Source organism: Acinonyx jubatus, chromosome B4, assembly GCF_027475565.1.
Source record: "Acinonyx jubatus isolate Ajub_Pintada_27869175 chromosome B4, VMU_Ajub_asm_v1.0, whole genome shotgun sequence".
Taxonomy (NCBI): domain Eukaryota; kingdom Metazoa; phylum Chordata; class Mammalia; order Carnivora; family Felidae; genus Acinonyx; species Acinonyx jubatus.
Genome location: NC_069387.1, coordinates 129,255,840 through 129,275,404, shown reverse-complemented (window position 1 = coordinate 129,275,404; position 19,565 = coordinate 129,255,840). Strand labels below are relative to the sequence as shown.

Below are 19,565 nucleotides of genomic sequence, written 5' to 3'. Positions count from 1 at the left end.
CATGAGACAGAGATGGACTGGGAAGTCACTGGGGATACGGGAGGAGGGAAAGTGGCCCCACAGAGGACAAATGACCCTGGAGAAGTTGGAAGACCTGGCTTGTGCTCACCCCTTAGACCTAAGGTTCTGGATGAGCTTGGGCCTCAGCAAGGCAGTGGCCCCATGTGTATAGAGACGGGGCCACATGTTTCTGGCGAGGACTGAAGAGGCTATGCCCCAGCCTGGCCAGCTGAGCAGCAAGGGACGGACTCCATGAAAGAGGGGAAGGGAGACAGGAGGAAAACCACCCCTTTTTCCATCTCCCTTACACCCTATCCCCTAAGGGTTAACCCCCTACTCCCTCTCCCATCCCCTTCTCTCTTCCCCCGCCCAAACCCCATCTCCCTTTAATCACATCTGATACTGAGCGGCCCAGCAGGAACAAAGAGACCATTTAGAGGATCGGGGCCGAGAAAGTGACCCCGCGCTCTGGGGCGGCCGCCTGGACGCCAGCACAAAGGCGGCATTTCAGAGCTGGAATTTCAGCACCCAACTTGATTAAAGGACTCCACAGGCTTGGAGGAGGGAGGAAGGGGGTGCGAAGTCCACTGCTCCCCGGATTAACCCTTCTTCAGAGTGGCAAGCACCCCTCCCGCCCCCGGGGACGCTCATTACTCCCACTCTGTCCACAGAGCACCCACCCAGGAGACCCTGCCTCTTGCAGAAGTCAGGCAAGCCTGCCCCTCTTCTTCCTGGAAGGGGAGCTGGCAGCAGAATGGAGGGCAAGGCTGGAATATTCAGGGAGCCAACCGTCCCCTCTATCTCTGTTGGTATCAAGATACACCCTCTTCCTGTCCCCACAAGGGAGAGGGGAAGCAACGTGATTGGTCTTACTGCAAGCTGGGTAAGCAGGGTGAAGAGAACAGGACCCAGGAGAGCCTAGGGCAGAGGAAGGGGAGCTCCAGTCCCGATTTAATGTCATACCTGGAACCCAGGAGCCCTGCTTCCCTGCCCACCATCATCCCAGTCAAGGTCTGGGAGGAGCACGGGCCCTACACAGAAGGGAAAGGACATCTTCCAGAGGTGGGGAAGGAGAGAGGATGGCGGAGGCGGGCCAGAAGGCCACGGAAGGCAGTGTACGGGCGGTGACCTGGGGAGTGGGGACAGGGCTGGGACAGGGGTGGGCAGGTGTTCAGTCCTCGCTCCAGCTGCTGCCTTGCCCAGCAGGGCTCTGCCTGGGGAGGGCGGGAGATCACTGCATCCCCAAGCTTCCTGCTGGGGCACTAGCTCCTGAAAGGGGATCCGAGCCCACGATAAGAGGCTCGAGGCAGGTCCTCAGGAAACAATGGGTGGCTTGATGAGACCTGCTCTGTGATACTCCTGAGAAGGGAGAAGCCCCTGAAGCCAGTCCCCACTGGAAAGGAAATTGGGGGTTTCCGTGGCAACCAGTTCCCTGGGCACAAAGACTCGTCTGTCTGCTGGGAAGGCAGCTGAGGTGTCTCCCTGCAGCAGCCTTTGCGCTGGTGAACAGGGAGATGGAGGGAGGGATGCGGGGGATCCACAAGGAGTAAGGCCCCTGGTGCTTCTTGAGCTGACAGTCACGGGGCCACAGGAATGGGTGCACCCGCCAGGCAGCAGGGTGCTATCAGGGAAGGAGCGAGGGGGCATCACAGAGAGCTGGAGGCAGAGGGGGATGAAAGGTTGAAAGGTTTATTATTTACATGTATAAAGAATGTGAAAATAGAAACTAGGATGAGGCACAGTCAGGAAGATGATTCCAGCTCAGTCGGTGATGATGAGCTCGTCTACCCCCCAGTCTTCATAGCTCCCGTCTGGCAGGTAGCGGCGAATGATGATGGGGATCTTTCGGGCCCTGTGGCAGGGAGAAGTCACAAGGATATGAGGGCTGGTGACCCGAGCTCTATAGCAGAAGGGACACACTGTGTGCAGAATGCAAGGGGAGGGAAGTCGTAGCAGCATCCTCTTAGGACTAGGTGTGGAAAAGAAATTACAATAAAAAGAGAGTTCCTGCATCCCAGGGACGGTGGCTCTGGAAAGGCTCTGCCATCCGAGGGCTGAAGAGGGGAGGAGGGGAAGTGTGGAGGGATACTGGTAAGGCCAAGTGCAGCAGGAAGAGGGAGATTCTGACAGACAGGAGAGGACCCTGCCTCGTCAAAGCCCTCCCCCTTTGCCTGCCCCCTCCCACCCCCCTGCCTGGCGGGCTGACTCCAGAACAAACTAAGGACCAAGAGGAACAAGAATCTCACCTCCCAGGCAGGGGTGTGGGGCAGAGGTGTGCAGCAGAGAACCTGGGGGATACCTCGCAGGGCTCAGGAGCAGTGAACCACGATCTGGGTGACTTACTTGAGCTCTTTCATGGCGATGAGCAAGGGATCTGTCTCCCCCTCCAGCTCCACCATCACAGGGGCACACATCCTGTAGGTACAGGGACAAGTGTTGGGGGAGAAGGGCCCAGCAAGAAATCAGGGGGCTCACTTCACAGATAGGATCAGATCAGCATCCCAGTCCTCACTTAGAAAGGTCACCTTCCAGGGAGACAGGCAGGCATGGGAGGGTGGGAACGTGTTCAGGGGCACTGCCATAGTGAGGAGAAGCAAGTGGGAACCAGGAGACTGGATTTAAATTCTGCCTCCAAAGACACACTGAATTTCTCTCCAAATCTCAGTATCCTCATTTGAAAATGGGAGACAGTCCTGCCTCACCTACAACACTAAAACGTTACTAACAAGTAAAGGCTCACTAAGAACCACATGCTGTTCTCAGCTCTTTATGGGGATGACCCCATTCTGAGGTAAGTACTGCTATTATTTCCATTTTACTGATGAGGAAACTGAGGCACAGAGAGATCAGTAATCTGCCAAGATCACACAGCCATTTGAATCCCGCATGTTCCTACCCACTGTGCTGTAATGCCTCCCACTAATAAGTTAAAGATCCGTAAGTTAAAGATCCATACGCTTAAGAAAGGCAGAGCCGACCACAGACTCCTGGGCCCGGCAACCACGGCAGAGTATTCCAGCACAAAGGAATGGCCAGGCAAAGGCTCGCTCTAACCCGACTCCTCAGGCCTGCCTCAGGGCCCAGCCAGCTCATTTTCCTTCTCTACCTTGGCAACACCCCTCGCCGTCCTACTCTTCCAGCCTCCATACGGGGCCTGCGATCAGGCACGCACCTGCCTACGACCCTCCATGGCGCCCCACGGCCATCAGCCAGAACCCAGTCTGGCTCCTGCTTGTCCTTCTAGGTGCACCTTCTCATGCTACTTGCCTGTACTTATCCCACGTTCCCCCAAGGCTCCCTGTACACACCCTGCTGTTTCCCTTCTGCATCCTCTTGTAAGCTCTTCCTCTCCCTACAAGCCTGGGAGGGGCTCACATGTCTCCACTCTGGAAATCGTCCACCCTGAAAACGCTCAGCGCCCTGACTCATTTGACACAAGCTTCTCGATCTCACTGTACTGTAGCTGCTTATTTGAAGTTTTCTGCATTAGACCAGAGCACCTTGTGACCCAGGCCACATGCCCTAACAACAACTGCTCTTCAGAAGAGGCTCTAAAAATGAACAGGGGGAATGCCGACTCTAGGCCTACCTCCTCTAGGAAGCCACCATTCATGATTTCAGCACAAGTTTATACTAACGGATCCCCAACCTAACAATCACCAGAATTACTAGGAGAGCACGCTAAAAACACAGGCTCGCAGCTCCTGCTCCAGACCCCCTGACTAGCAATTCTGGTGAAGGAGCCTGAGAACCTCCATTTGCAAAGCTTACCAGGCGACTCTGATCATCAGCCGGTCTGAGAGCCACCAGTTTACACAATGTAACTGATTAATCTTATTACTATTTTGATTTCTGTTACTTCCAAAGGCCCTGAAAATTTCGCACGGGCAGGGACCAAATGTTTAACTTTCCCTATATCCCCTCTCAAGTATGTAAGTCCTTCCCTACATTTAAAGCTTTAAAAAACGTAGCAAACTGTTTTTCCTAATCTGCCTACACCTTATTTCTTTCAAGATAGGAATAATCCAAGTTCATTCATCCAGCCTTGTGCACACAATGTGCGAATCATGAGTGTGCCCTCAGGTATTATGTCTGCACCAGTGACCCCACAAACTTGGCAACGATCCTTAGGAAGTGGCTGTGTCAAACATCAGCCACCAGGTGGTGCTAAAAAACCAGAGTGAGACTTCATCCAAAAAATCCAAGAACTATTTGTTCAGCACCAACAAGCTGCAGCATCGCACGCCTGGTACTAGGGGACGAGATCCAGCCCTTGGCTGTCTGAGGACTCACGGCACGCTGGGAACCACCAGACGGCATCCTAACCCTTAACTGGAAGGGGCACAACAGACCCAACTAAGTTGAACCGAGCGTCTCTCCCAAAGCAAAGCGGGACACGGGTCTTGGTAGCGTCCTGAACGTCCGCCTCCAAACTTTCAAGTGCCCCACCCTGTCCACCAAACGCATGCCGATCCCCTGAACCTGTCATTCGAGGCACCGGTGACATCTTTTCCAGCCCCTTGTGCCCCTAGTTACTTGCCATTCCCCCACCACAATCCACACTTGCCTGTCTTTCCTCGCACTGTCTCTGGCACCTGGGTCACCCTCAAAACCACCTGCCTTTCCCCATCCCTCTTGAATTCTAATCCTTTCATGAGGCTCTCCCAGTCACCCCTACAACTACCCCCTTCTCTTTCTCGTGCCTTCTGGAAAGCACTGCTCCCGTCTGCCGTGGGTTCTGGTTATTTGTGAGCCATCTCCCCCAAGGCAGCAAACACCGGGAGGACTGGGCTGGGGGGCAGGGGGGGGGGTGAGGGGTGGGGGGACTGTGGCCATCTGGAATCATCTTTGCATCCCCAGCGGGTGCAAGCACACTACCTCAGTCGGCACTGAAAGACTTTAAGCTTGCATACGATCATTCTCTTTGTTTGAAAGATAATTGAGAAGTTCTTCTTTCTGCTGGATCATTTTTAGCCTAGACAAGCACTGCCCACTGGCATGTTCTGCAATGATGGAACTGTCCTCTATCTGTGCTCTCTGTTATGGAGTCCTAGCCACACGTGGCTACTGAGCACCTGAAATGTGGCTAATGAGACCGAAAACCTGAACTTTTCATTTCACTTCATCTTACTTAACATAAACGGCCACATGCGGCAGGCGGCTGCCATAACTGATGGTGCAGACCCCCAGGATCCTGACCCAGCGACCATCCCAACTGTCATGCTCAGTGCAGCCCTAATTCCGCCCAGACCAGCCAAGAGTACAAGCAGGCCAGGGAGAGGTCTACTGCTTTAGAGAAGGCGAGGAACAGGGTTACCCACCCATAAAACCCTGTTCGAAGCGCACATGGTGGTCATCTTTACCCCACAGGAGTAACGGGGATAAAGCCCAGTGCTATTTGAAAACAAATGAGGGAACGCACAGATTAGAATCTCCTTTAGCATCAGCACTCCACAGAGCTGACCCCAGCGTTTCTGGCCAATTCTCCACGATTCCCTACCTGATGTGCCCATCCGACCAGACACCCATCTCCCATACCAGCTTGTAAGACATTGGGGTGGGGGTTCATTTCCTCAGCCTTGTCTCTCCCTGGGGAGGACATTCTGTTAGAGTATGCAGAGCACGTGTGTCCTCCCTCTGTTCCCGGACTCACGGCTCCGTAGGAAAGAAGAGTCACTCCCAAGAGGGAGTGTGGGAGGAAAAGCGTCCGTGGCCCAGCGTCGACAGTCCCTGCTCTCTCAAAGCCACCTGCCTACAGAGAGGGTGCTTTCAGGTCTGTTCGCCCACAGCCTCGGCAGGCAGGCTGGCTGGCCCCTGCAGACACAGGCTCCAGATGCCCACAGTGCCTATGGCCGACAGGGTGAATGTGCAGCCATCGGACATTTTCACGTTCAGATGACAGAATCACCTGTCCACTGGCTAGTTCCTGAACCTCCTCATTCTTCTCCTGGGTTCAAACTTAGGAGAAAGGCAAGGCTGCTCTGTGCTTTCGCTCCTCTAGCCTGGCCTCTACACGGAGGGCCTCCCCACTCCTCTGGGCTGGCGACCGTCCACGTCGGGTCAAGAACCACCTTAAGCCAGACAGGTGCTGCCACAGCAGCCCTGATCCACCAGCCCACGATGGTCTATAGCTCCCTGAACTCACACTTTTTTTTGTTTTGCTTCACTAACCTAATAGGCACCCAAGTTCTGTACCTTCCTTATGTTTCTATTGGACTGTTATTTGGCTCCTCAGATGTTCACGTCCTATTTCTCCTACTGGATCACCAACTCCCTGAGGGCAGGAGTCTAGAACAGTGCCCGGCACACAGAGACAGCACCACCATTGCTTAGCATGTGAGAGCAGGGAGAGTGTTTTCAGGTGCCGGGTGGGCCACATCAATAGCTCGGAAGCTTACTGCGGCCTGACCGACAGAAAAGATCACGAAAGGGCATGTACTCACGCGATCTGGAGGGCTCGGGTGCCCAGCACACGGGCTCGCTCATACTTGGTCATATACGGTGTGGTGATTCGCTTCTGGTTGGCCTGTGGTCGCTCTCCAGAGGGGAGGATCTCGACGTTCTCCTGGCCCTCCTGGACGCCAAGACAGAAAAGAGGGAAAGTCTCAGGTGTATTTTCTGGGTCGAGGGGCAGGACGATAATGACAATGATTACAATCCCCCCTACCATTACTGCTTATCATGTGCCAGCATGCACACCCGCAGTTAGTGACACCTCCTTTAATTCTCACGATAACCTTACGTGGTGGGCATTATAGTGCCTGGCTCAGAGCGTTAGCTAACTTGGTCAAAGTCCCAGACCTAGTAAAAAAGAAGAACCACGACTGGGATTCCAGAGCCAACTGCCTCATCCGGAAGAGGGAAGCAGATGGCCTGGAGATGGGGTGGCTCCAGAACATTAGCCATATGCCAAGAAGTCCTTCAGCACAGACAAGTCTCTTTAAGCAGGGGGCAAGGAATAAGCACCCCATCTTTCAGACAGGGTAACTGAATCAGCAGGTCAAGTGGCTAAAAAGTCAAAGTGAAGGCAAGGATACACAGGCGCTCACGTGTTTTCAACAATTACTTATGAAGGATCTGTCATGTGCCAAACATCATAATGGATGATAAGACAGCAAGTGAAGCATTTCTGCTATCAAAGAATTTACAGTCAGGAGAGGAGACAAGAGTAAACAAAGCAGCAGGTGCTACAAAGGTCAGCAAGTGGACAATGAAGTTCACGAGAAGGTGGGGGGGGGGGACATCAAACTCATGCTGGGGGTTAGGAAGGCTGTCCAGAGACGAAACAAGCAACTCTAGAAGGAGTAGGAGCTGCCAAGCCAACGAGAAACAGAAGGGCAGTCCAGGTAGGCTGAGTTGCAGGCACAAAAGCACAGCGGTGGGAGACAATGCATGAGTTGTGAAGTATGATTAGAGCAAAAGGTGTGCAAAGGGTTTTAGGCAGGAGAATAAATTCTATAATAAATAAAGAATTAGGGGCGCCTGGCTAGTTCAGTGGACACAGCATGTGAGTCTTGATCTCGAGGTTATGAGCTCGAGCCTCGTGTTGTGTGTAGAGATTACTAAAATAAACAACAAAAAAAGAATTAAATCAACAAATATTTATTGAGTGCTTACTACGTGTCAGTGTTCTAAGTGCCTGAAATAGAAGAGTAAGACAGATAAAAATTCTTTCCCTATAGAGCTTGTATTACAAGAGATAACAAAATTAACAAGTAACATACGTGGTATAAAAACTAAAGAGGGGCGCCCGGGTGACTCAGTCAGTTAAGCATCTGACTCTCGATTTCAGCTCAGGTCATGATCTCACGGTTCAGGGGATCGAGCTTTGTGTGAGCTCTGCACTGACAGCATGGAGCCTGCTTGGGATTCTCTCCCCCGCACCCCCCCCCCCCCAAGTAGATAAATACACTTAAAAAAAAAAAAATGTAAAGGTATCCCCACAGATGCTCTGTTGAGCATATCCTGTAGAGGGTAAGGGCAGAAGCAGACCATAGAGGAAGACGAGTAGTAAGCAATCAGGTAGGCAGGTAAGAGAAACTGTGGCAGCAGAATGGCCAACCCAGCAGAGTGGTGGGGGACTGACGGCAGGAAAAGCAGTAACACATTTCCGCAGCAAAGTGAGTGAAGCGGAATAAAGACCTCAGCCAGGCTGAAGCACTGAGAATGGAGAAACAGCAACAGGGCTGGACCATGTGTAGGAGGCAAAATCAACCAAATAGGGATGGTAGGGGACCAGGACAGGGGAGGACGTTTCCGACTCAGCGAACAGGTACCCGAGAGTGCCGTGCAGAAGAAAGAGAAATCCAAAAATGGGGGCTTCAGCTTCCAAGCCTAAAATAATTGAGGGATCACTCCCTTTCCAGGAGCCATAAAGCACTTCCTCCATCAGTCACGGCACAGAAAGCCCAATGTCATTCATGAAATTCGTAACCCATCCACCTGGTGACACAAGTCAGAAACCTGGGGGTCACCCTTGTCACCTCCCACTTTCTTAGTTCCATCTCCAATCCACCAAAAATACCTCTTTTGTCCATTTTCTTATCACTTACATTACCAGCACCCAAGTCCAAGCCACGGGTCTCTCGCCTAGATGGAGAGACCCTCAAGGTCTCTGTCTTTAACTCCCGCTCCTCCCCAACTCACTCGTCACTCTGACGCCAGAATGCCCTTTCTAAAGTGTACACGGGATGGTGCCACTCCCCGGCTCAACACTTGTCGGTGGGAGCGCCTGGCTGGCTCAGTCCGTAGAGAGTACAACTCTTGATCTCAAGGTTGTGGGTCTGAGCCCCACAGCCCCACACTGGGTGTAGGGATTACTTTAAAAAAATAAATTTAAAAATATTTTTAAAAACCACAACACGTGGTGGCTTCTAAGTGCCTTTAGGCTATAAAATCCTGCCTGATGTGGGCCCTTACCTCTCCAGCTTTATCCCAGACCACTCTCCCCAGGGCTCCTTAAGTAAACCCTGCCCATAGGGCACCTAACACATAACAATCAACACACGCTTGCTGAATGAATGAAGGTGATATTTCACACATCAGTGCCCCCAAAGCCACAGGCTATGGTCCACCCTGTAGGACTTTTCCTCCACCCAGGACTGGAACACTGCTCACTCTAACTGGGGGTGCTTGTGGCAGGGGATGTGACCCGCAAGAGGCAGATTCATTCAGGCGATTATCACCGGCCGGGTTATTTGGCAGCTTGGACTGCAGAAAAGGGGAGTCCACAGCTAAATACTGACCTCCTCGGCATTCTCCAAGTCACCTAGCCCTTCATCCTCCTCCACATCATCAAAGTCGTCACCATCAAAACTGTACAAGAAGAAGAGGGCAGTTAGTTGGAGCATCACTTACTAGAATCAAAGGCAGCAGAGGGGCGCCTGGGTGGCTCAGTCGGTTAAGCATCCGACTTCGACTCAGGTCATGATCTCACGGCTTGTGAGGTCAAGCCCTGCATCAGGCTCTGTGATGACAGCTCAGAGCCTGGAGCCTGCTTCAGATCTTGTTTGTCTGTCTGTCTGTCTGTCTGTCTGTCTCTCTCTCCCCCTCCCCCGCTCAGACTCTGTCTCTCAAAAATAAATAAATGTTAAAAAAAATTTTTTAAAGACAGCAGATACCCGTATCTCACTCAGTATGTAGAACTGACTCAATAAATAACTACTTAATGAGTGAATCAAACTTCTTTTCCATTTTACTTCCATCCTTACCCCCATCAGCCCCCAAATTGTGCTAGGACTCGCTCATCGTCACTGTTTCTCTACTGGATCATTCCCATCAACATATAAACATGTAGTTAGTTTCCCATCTTAAAAAATAAACAAAACTTATTTCGCTTGTACCCCCCACCGAGCCCTATGTCCATGCTCCTCTTGGGAGCCAAATTCATGAAAGCTGTCCCTCTTCTGTCTCCAGTTGTGTCATAATCTCACGCCAGCAAGGCTTTTACCTCCACAGTTCTAGCAAAACCAGCCTTCTCAAGTTCATTAATGGCTGCCACGTTGCTAAATCCAATGGACAAGTCTTGTTCTCCTTTAGCTGAATCTCTCAGTTGGCACACCAGACCACCCCCCACACACACACTCCCCAGCTCAATACTCTGCCCTCACTTAACTACAAGGACACCTCTCTCTTGGGGTTCCCCCACCTCACTGGCTGTCCCATCTCAGTCTCCTATGCTGGTTTCCCCCTCTCTTCCCCACAGGCACTCAATGCTGGAATGCCCTAACAGTCCCCAGCCATCTCTTCTTCTCTACCAACACTCCCCTGAGGTTTTCACCTGATTCTTAGTTTTGACTAAAATACAGTATACTCGGGGCGCCTGGGTGGCTCAGTCGGTTAAGCATCCGACTTCGGCTCAGGTCATGATCTCGCGGTTTGTGAGTTCAAGCCCCGCGTCGGGCTCTGTGCTGACAGCTCGGAGCCTGGAGCCTGTTTCAGATTCTGTGTCTCCCTCTTGCTGACCCTCCCCTGTTCATGCTCTGTCTCTCTCTGTCTCAAAAATAAATAAAAACGTTAAAAAAAAACATTTAAAAAAATAAAATAAAATAAAATACAGTATACTCTATTTCATATACACACTGCTGATGACTCCACTATTTTCATCTTCATAAGACGCATCTCCTCCGACCCCACGTATCAGGAAATCTTTGGGCTCTACCTTCAACATCGATCCAGAATTCAACACCACCTGCCGTCACCACCTCTCCTAGCGCCACCCCAGTCCAAGCCACGACCTTCTCACCGAGATTCCTGCAACCCTTCCAGACCTTTACCACCCCCCGAGTCTCGCCAGACTCTCCCCTGGACTCCTTCTCTACTACGTACGTCTACCACGTACTCTCACACGACCCTGCATTATCTGTTCATGGGCCTGTCCCCTCTTCTAGAAAGGGCGCCCCCGGGGACGAGAGACTATGCCTAGTTCACCTCAATACTCTCATTACAAGACACGGAGCCCGGCTCGCTGGAAGTCGGCTGAAAGACATTTTTCACTGCTCCTCGAGCCGGGCCTCTGGATGGATCTTTCCTCCCGGCCCCCCGCCCTTCTCCCCCGCAGCTCCGCGGGCCCACTCAGCACCCGCAGTCCCCTCAAGACACTGCCCCTCGAGCCTGGCTCCTCGGCCTCCTTCGACCCAGGCTCCCGCTTCACCCGCCCCTTCCCAAGCTCCCGCACTCACTTGTCCTCGTTATCTGACATGACGTCGGCGCCGCAGCGACCCCACTCCGCGCCAGGGACCCGCGCGGAGACCCGAAAACAGCGCGCCTCCGCCTCGAGCGGCGCCACGCGTACTCTGCGCCTGCGCCGTGACCCAGAGGCAAGTACTTCCGGTAGGCAGGCCGAAGCCGTAACTGTGCGCACGCGCCGGAAGGCGTGTGCCCGTTCCCATGGTAGCCGGAGCCGCTGGGGGCGGGCTCTAGTCGCTGAGATCCGGAGGGTTTCGCGCGGGGTCCAGGCGCCGCACAACCGCCGCGGGGCCGTGGTTACGGTCTCCCGAGCCCAGCTGCTCCCTGAGGGGAGGAGGCACCAGCGGGGTCTTACTTTAGGGTGAGGTTTCCATTTTGGTTTGTCCCCCAACGGGCTCTGTCCGGACCACGGCTTATCCTAACCTCCCCTTTCCGCCAGAGAGGGTTTCCCTGCCACCGGCGTCGGGTCAGGATGAGGTCTCCGTTCATGTGTGAGGATCTGCCTGTGTATCTGTTCGGGGCGGGGGGGGGGGGGGGGGGGGAAGGGCACTATCGCGATACTGACGGCAACGAGTCACGTTTTTACGTTTTTGCTGAGACTCGACCCCCGCTCCCGGACTTTGGGTGGCGTCGAGGAGGTTGGGGGCGCGGGAGCAGAAATTGGGCCTGGGAGACAGGGGTTGTCATTGCGTTTTTCCCTCCTCAGGGCCCTTCCATGGCTTCCCAGGAAAGGGTGGAGGCAGCGACCAAAGGAACAGGGTTCTGGCGCTGCTCCAAGCCAGCCACTTACACCCCCGGGACCTGCAAGCTGCTCAGAGGTCAGTGTGTTTAAAGGACCGGAGAAGAGTGGTGGTAGCAGGTACCCTCTGTAACTCAGTTATCCCTTACATGATCTGTGCTTAGCAATTGCTACTTTTATTTTACAGATAAGAAGCCTGGGGTTCAGAAAGGTTTGGGGATCCTACAACTTGCAAGTGGCCTACAGTCAAAGAAATAAGAATTTTGAAGTGATTAACTCCTGCGCATCCCTTAGATCACACTTTCAATTTCCCCAGGGAAGCCAGATCTCCTCCCCACCCACCACCACAGTGGAACCAACAGTTAGTTCCCTGCTTTCACACTACCAAATACCCTTTCCTTCAATGGACAACACAACCTGGAGTCAGATATTTAGTTGTCTCCCACTGGATTAATATTCATCTACCCCTCTAGATCACGAACTCCATTAGGGCAGGGATTGTGCCTGTTTGGGCTCAGGATTGTAGCTCCAGCACCTGGCACATGCTTAATAAAATAGTGTCCATTGGTTCACTCGCTCAACAGCAAAAAAAATTTTAAACCTGCTTAATGTGCTTTAGACATTGTTCTAAGTGCCAGAGACACAGCAGTTAAAAAGAAAAGAAAAGAAAAATGGAGCGCTTGGGTGGCTCAGTCAGTTAAGCGTCCGACTTCGGCTCAGGTCATGATCTCGCGGTCCGTGAGTTCGAGCCCCGCGTCGGGCTCTGTGCGGACAGCTCGGAGCCTGGAGCCCGTTTCAGAATCTGTGTCTCCCTCTCTCTCTCTGACCCTCCCCCATTCATGCTCTGTCTCTCTCTGTCTCAAAAATAAATAAATGCTAAAAAAAAAAAATTAATAATAAAAGAAATGAAAAGACAAAAAAACAGCAAAAAATCTTGCTCTCTCATGAGCTCATATTCTAGTAGAAGTGACAGTAAATACATAGAATTTCAGTGATAGTAAGCGTTACAGAAAAAACAATGAAGCAGGAAAAGGAGGGAAGGAGTACTGAGGTGCGGAATGCGGTTAGGAGGGGATACAATTTTACACTAGAATAAGGTGAGATGAAGGGCTGTGTCTGCCGTCCGGGAGACCTCATAGCGGTGCTTTGTCTTTGCAGTGATGATGAAGGAATCCAAACTGACAAACTTCCAACAGCGACACATCATGGACACCATGAAAAGTAAGAGGCAACCCACAGAGGCTTCCTGGGCAGAGGGACTCTGGACCACACTTTTAATGCTCCTCCATATTCAGGGGTTGGGGATCTCGTTTAAAAGGACCAGGGGCACCTGGGTGGCTCAGTGGGTTGAGCGCCTGACTTCGGCTCAGGTCATGATCTCACGGTTCACGAGTTCAAACCCCACATCAGACTTACTGCTGTCAGCGCAGAGCCCCCTTCAGAGCCTCTGTCCCTCTCTCTCTGCCCCTTCCCTGCTTGGGCTCTCAGAAAGAAAAAAAAAAAAAAATCTCTTAAAGACCACAAAAAGGGTTACCTGGGTGACTAGGTTGGTTAAGCGACTGACTCTTGGTTTCAGCTCAGGTCCATCAGGCACCACGCTGATAGCCTGGAGTCTGCTTGGGATTCTCTCTCTCCCTCCCTCTCTCTGCCCCTCCCTGGCTCGCTCACTCACTCTCGCTCTCTCTCTCTCTCAAAATAAATAAATAAGCTTTTAAAAATTCTATTAAAAAAAAAAAAGACCAAAAAAATTGAATAGTATTTTTGACCCTTGCTCCTGGGGAATTGATTGTTCAGGGCCTTTGTTTCTTTCTGGGACACGGGTCCTAGCACAACAACAAGCCTCTTGCCATCTGTCTCCAGCCATCCTTCCATGAGATCACAGCCCAGCTGAGACGTCCTGCCCGACCAAAATAGTCTCCACGTGGTCATGTCTGCAGTCTGTTACACACATACCATATGAGCTCTCCAGAGGAAAGGACTGTGTGTCTTACTCCTACTTTCATTCATTCACAGCTTAGCTAGTAGAAGCAAGACAAGTGGCAGGATTCCAACATAGGAGGAGTATGCAAAGGCCTCCCCCCGCTCACCTCTGACTACCCGTTGTATTAGTTATTTTTAAGGAAAACAACAAAGTGTAAGTACATGGGCACGGTAGCAAGGTGCGCCCTGAGATCTTGAAAACTACCCTGCTTTCTGAGGTCTCACTGAATCAGCATTTAATGGATCGGAACAGAGACCTGTGAAGTTGCCTCTGAGAGAGAGAACGTCAGAACCTTCTCTGTTGAATCTACCAGAAGTGATTGCCTTACGTACGGAAGAGGGTGCCTGTGGGAGGGCACCCGAGCAGCCACAGAAGCGAAGGGAAGAGAGTGTCAGAGAGGCGAATATTAGCAGTGCCGGTCCAGCAGTGGCCAGGGGACTTATTGGGGACAAGGACAGCCCAGGCCGTCAGAGCCTGGTGCCTTCACACATCTGCATCGTGTAACTCTTATCTCCGCACTCAGCAATCCACTAATAATCTGGTGGCCCCTCTAGCAGGACTGCAAAGAGAATGTGCTAGAAATTCCAATAAATTCCAGGAAACGAAGGACTATGTCCGCCTCGTTCACCGCAGGACCCCCAGCACCTAGGTGCTCGATATTTACTGAAGGACTGATTTCATTCGGCAAGTAACTGGTTTGCCTGACAGTTTTAGTTTTACTCTCCTAAGTTTTCTTTTTAAAAACTTGTCTCCAGACATTCATTTGTGTTGGGTCTGCTTTCTTCTGGAATCCCGTCTCTTTTTCTCTCCTCTTAACCAAATCCTACTTGTGTTGAGGCTTCGTTCAAATTCTGTTGCTAGCCACAGATTCCTCTCCTTCACCTGACCTCCCAGAATTACTCAGGCCATAATCATCTGCTGAGGGTAGGCCGGGGGATGGGACGGCACACCGCACCGGACAGGCGGAAGGAGGGAGCGGAGGGAGCAGGAGGGACATTCTGGGAAGCACCGCGTCTCTCCAGAGAAGAGCAGGAAGGCCGTGGTGTGGCTCTAGGTAGAGGGTGTGAGCAGGGGCTCGTTTGTGGGGAAAAGTGGCAACTCCATCTTCCAGGCCTATGGGACAGACACCTCAGAATCATCCCTGACTCCTCCTCGTCTTTCTCCCCGGCCCCACATCCAACCCGTCGGCGTGGGTCTGCTTGACCTTCAAACCATATCCTGACTCTGACCACCTCTGCCCCGGGCCCCCCCACACGGTACTTTCAGCAGCAACCAAAGGGTCATGTGACTCCTCTGCTCCAAACCCTCCGATGGTTTCCCACCTCAACGTAAAAGCCAGCTGATTTTGGCTCAGGTCACGATCTCACGGTTCGTGAGCTCGAGCCCAGAGGCGGGCTCTGCGCTGACAGCACGGAGCGTGCTTGGGATTCTCTCCCGTCTCCCTTCCTCTCTGCCTCTCCCCTGCTCTCATGTGCTCACTCTCTCTCAAAAAGAAGTAAACATTAAAAATAAACAAACATTAAAAAAGAAAAAGTAAAAGCTGGTCTTTCCGGAGGCCTGCAGGTCCCTGAACTTCTCTTGCCCTCCCTGACCTCTGACCTCTGCTCCCACTATACTCCTGCCTCGCTCACTCCATTCCTGGCCCCCTAGCCTCTGGCTGTTGCTCAGACATTCCAGGCGCGTGACCACCGCACGGCCTTTGCTCTGGCTGTTCTTTCTGCCCGAAATGCTCTTCCCCAAAATATCTGCACGACAGAGCAACTCACCATTTTGGGGGCTGACCTCATCATGAGGCCTTCCCTGCCTCCCCTCTTTAAAATTGTAAATTCTGCTCTGACCTCCTCTGTTCCATCCCTGTGCCGTCACTAACCAACTGTGTACTTTACTTACTCATCACCCACACTCCTCCGACCCCAAATGTAAGTGCCATGAGGGGACTTTGTCTTACTTACCACTTTACCCCCAGTGTCCTAGGCCTGGCACAGAGCAGATACTCGGTACGTATTTGCTGGGTGGGTGATAGAAGGCTGGAAAAGGTGGAAGAGGTAGATGGGGGGGCCAGATCAAAACAATGCAGGGGAGGGGCTGCTCCGAGCTGGGCTTTGGGGCAATTGAGGGCAGGGGCCAGTCAACCAGGTAGGAGGTGATACACTTGGCTGGCCTGGAGGGGGATCCCCAGATCTGGGCCGAGACAGCAGGGAAGGACAGTCAGGGGGACTGGTGTGTATCACCATCGAAACCATCCCTCCCTGCCTAGAGACCAAGCAGGTTTTAGGAATCCGCCTACAGAAATGAAAGCAGCAGTCTAGAAGCTTGATGCACAAGAATGTTTATTGCAGCATTGTTTGAAGTAGTAGGAAAAAAAAGAAAAGGAAACAGCCTGAGTTTCTGAAATTAAACGACTAGCTGAATAAACAATGTATCCATTCTACGAACTAGTATATAGCTATAAAAAATAAGTTCTATATAAATGAAGTGATCTGGAAAACTGTCCATGATCAATTGTTAAGTGAAGAGCCAATTACTGAATATAATACAGTATGGTCCAGTGTTTGAAAAGCGAAGCTCATATATGCACACATATCTTTGAACATGTTTGTATTAACATCAAAAAGTTTGGAACGAGACCACCAGATTAGAAGTTGCTCGTTATGGGGTAGGGGTGGGGGACTGGAGGGGAGAAGGGAAGACTTCTATACTGTTTAACTGCTTGTAACAGGCAGGTATGACTTTTATAAATTAAAAAAAAAAAAAAAAAAAAAAAGCCAGGTGGGTCCCCCTCCACCTCGAACCTTCCTTTCCCAGGAGGAGACACTCTGCCCCTCCAGTGCAGCCCAACATCCAGCCAGAGGGTCTTGCCTCCCAAACAGCCGGCCTCGGCCATCTACCTGCCTCCCATCCTGGTGGCCCGGCCCCACCTCCGGCCTGCCAGTGTGTGCCAAGCCGGCGGGGCCTATAGCCGGGAACCATTCAAGCCTCAAGCCACCCGTAAGTGAGAGGGCCTCGAGAGCCCCTCTTCCACCTCCCTCCCCGAGGGGGCCGGGGGCCAAGTGGCCCGTAGGGCAGGGCAAGTGTCTAACCAAATTCTCTCACTGTTTGTACTAATGTACTTGAGCCTGGGCACCTGTTAGCTTGGGGGTGTTCAGGGTGTAGAGGAAACCGGTGAACTGGTCCTTTTTCATTTTTTTTAGAATTCTGTAATGATTAACTAGAGTCCACCAGTCCCTGACGAGTGTTTGGCTGTCAGACCTCAGGGCCCCTGCTCTCTTAAGGTCACACAGTCCCACACAGTAGGCACGCCAACCTACTTCCTGGAGCCTTTTGCCTCGCTCCCTACCTGGCATCCGGTGTAGCTCTTGGCCCAGACCTGCCGACAGCTCCACGTGGCCTCTACACGCAGGCCGCCTCCACGGCGACCACAGTTTTCTTAGCCTTGCTCTGCACCAGAGCGTGTGGGTTCCGACCTTAGTTCTTTCGGCCCTTCCCCCTCCCGCCTGTCTGGACAGGACAAACTCAGGGGTTCCCGGGGTTCAAGGTGCCGGGACCCCGGAACAAGCATGCCCAACCAGGAGCTCAGACCACGAGTGGGGTGCCTCGCCTGCCTTAACTAGGCCATTTCTGGGCCCTGTAGGAGATCTGGAGAAAGAGAAGCGAAGACTCCAAAACATTTTTGCCACTGGGAAGGACTCCGAGGAACGGAAAAGGAAGCCCCCCCCTCCGGTGCGACAGGAGGACCCAGCCCCTGAGCTGGACCGGTTTGAAGAATGTAAGCCACCGATGGGCCACCTAGGCCGGGAAGGTGGGCAGAGGGGTCCACAATCAGGGGGGATGGAGAGTAACCCTGAGGGCCAACGAGTGGGGAACACGGACCGCAGAAACGCTTCCTCTCCCCAAGGGAGCAACCCGTTGTCCCCGCCACCCCTCCCGGGAGCCTGGCGGCCCCCGTTGCCCTGTACACTGACGGCCCTTCTCCCCTGTCCAGTAGTAAAGGAAATCCAGGACAGGAAAGAATTCCTGGCCGACATGGAGGCGCTGGGACAGGGCAGACAGTACCGAGGGATCATCCTTGCGGAGATCTCCCAGGTAGAAGCCACAGGGAAGGGAGGGAGAGGGTCTGCCGTGCGTGTGCAGCATGAGACGTGAGTGGACAGGGCACCCGTCGCCCAGGTTTGGGGCTCCTCAGGTCCCGGCCCTGAATCCCAGCTTTCCCTGATGCCCTTTGCAGAAACTGCGGGAAATGGAAGACATTGACCACAAGAGGAGTGAGGAACTTAGGAAGGCTCTTGCCAACCCTTGATCTGCCTCCAGAGACAGGAGCAGAGTAGCCCAACCTGGACCACTGGAGCCCCACCCCATCGCCAAGCAGGCTCCCCCGCACCCCCCCCCCCATCAGCCCACCTACCTGGCCTTCAGCCATGTCAAATGGCCACACGGCACTGCCCTGGCCCGGGGAAACCTGGGCACACACAGCACCCTAGAAAATGGCCCAGTCTCCGAGAATGAGCTGATTCTCCTCAAGGCTCTGCGCAGGGAGCCTGGGTCGGCTGAGCCACTGAGACCGACAGTCACAGTCACAGACATGCCCAGCACACACCACACACATAAGCACACACGACTTGGAGTCTTTTCTCGGGGAAAGAGCCCACATACAGTGAAGGCGAGGCCCAATCGCACCCTCTTGGCCACGTGTCAGAGGGCATCCCACGGGCCCCTTCCTTCCCACCCAGCACCCCCTGTGTGCCCTACGCATTTGCTTTTCAGAACCCAGGAATGAATGGGAGTCCTTTCAACCTACCTGTCTTAGGACCTATTTATTTGACTTCTTACAGCCTACCTTCTTAACGACTACCATTAACTGGCCCATAAGACACCTCTACCCTAGGTCATCACACACACTGTTTTGTTTTCAGAGGGAAGGCTTATGTGTTCAAGGAGTTAGGACTTTTCAAGCCCGGATGGTTTTTAGCCATTTGCACGTCTCAAGTGGAAATGAGAACCAACACCTCTTGAACAGCCCATGGCCGGGCACCATGGCAGGTGCTGAATTTCACTTGGTCCGTTTGCTCAATAAAGCCCTGGGACGGCTTGCTACCCACTGTGTGAAATCTGAGGCTCCCCAGGACACCGTAACCAAGGTCATTCAACTCAAGTAGCCCACTAAGGGTTAGAAGTTAGTTCTCGGTCTTTCCGCTAAACCCGCGGCCCACAGAGACACAAGGGTGGGAGACAGACCAAAAGAGCCCGGCTTTGGAGCTCCGATCCCAGCCTGTGCTCTGCGAGCCTGGGCAGCACCCCAGACTCCGCTCCGACTGCTCATCGGCGAAGCCCTGCCTCAGAGGGCTACAGAGACCTCCGACCACAAGAACAGCCCCCCAGGCCTGGCACACGGCACATGGACGTCCCCATTTCTTCTCACAGCCACGAGCACTATATTCTCCGGTATTCTGACACTTTCCTGTCCCCACACGTCAAAATATTTTGGAAATTTAGGCCACTCTTCCTACCCACGGGTCCCGTCCCCGTGCTTTAACAAAATCCCCCTTTTCACCCCCCAAAAATTTTTTTTGGCAATTTCAACCAACACTCCCACCTGGAGGGATGCATGTCATCCTACAGGCCACATACATGACCCAAGCTTTGGGTTGCAGAACAAACATG

At 52.8% G+C, this 19,565-nt stretch overlaps 2 protein-coding genes across 2 annotated transcripts; one reads left to right on the top strand and one right to left on the bottom strand.

Annotated features, from left to right (window-relative positions):
* Positions 1-1,673: 1,673 nt before the first annotated feature.
* On the bottom strand, positions 1,674-11,337 carry POLR2F (RNA polymerase II, I and III subunit F). Its single transcript, XM_027070777.2, has 5 exons — positions 11,181-11,337; positions 9,246-9,315; positions 6,444-6,574; positions 2,344-2,415; positions 1,674-1,852 (listed from the first exon to the last, which is right to left on the bottom strand). Exons 1-5 carry the CDS (start codon positions 11,198-11,200, stop codon positions 1,762-1,764), a joined length of 384 nt encoding a protein of 127 aa, XP_026926578.1. The 5' UTR covers positions 11,201-11,337; the 3' UTR covers positions 1,674-1,761.
* A 42-nt stretch (positions 11,338-11,379) lies between these two features.
* CB4H22orf23 (chromosome B4 C22orf23 homolog) lies at positions 11,380-18,485 on the top strand. Its single transcript, XM_027070774.2, has 7 exons — positions 11,380-11,548; positions 11,894-12,005; positions 13,085-13,147; positions 16,713-16,895; positions 17,539-17,673; positions 17,890-17,990; positions 18,133-18,485. Exons 2-7 carry the CDS (start codon positions 11,903-11,905, stop codon positions 18,202-18,204), a joined length of 657 nt encoding a protein of 218 aa, XP_026926575.1. The 5' UTR covers positions 11,380-11,548; positions 11,894-11,902; the 3' UTR covers positions 18,205-18,485.
* The last annotated feature ends 1,080 nt before the right edge of the window (positions 18,486-19,565 follow it).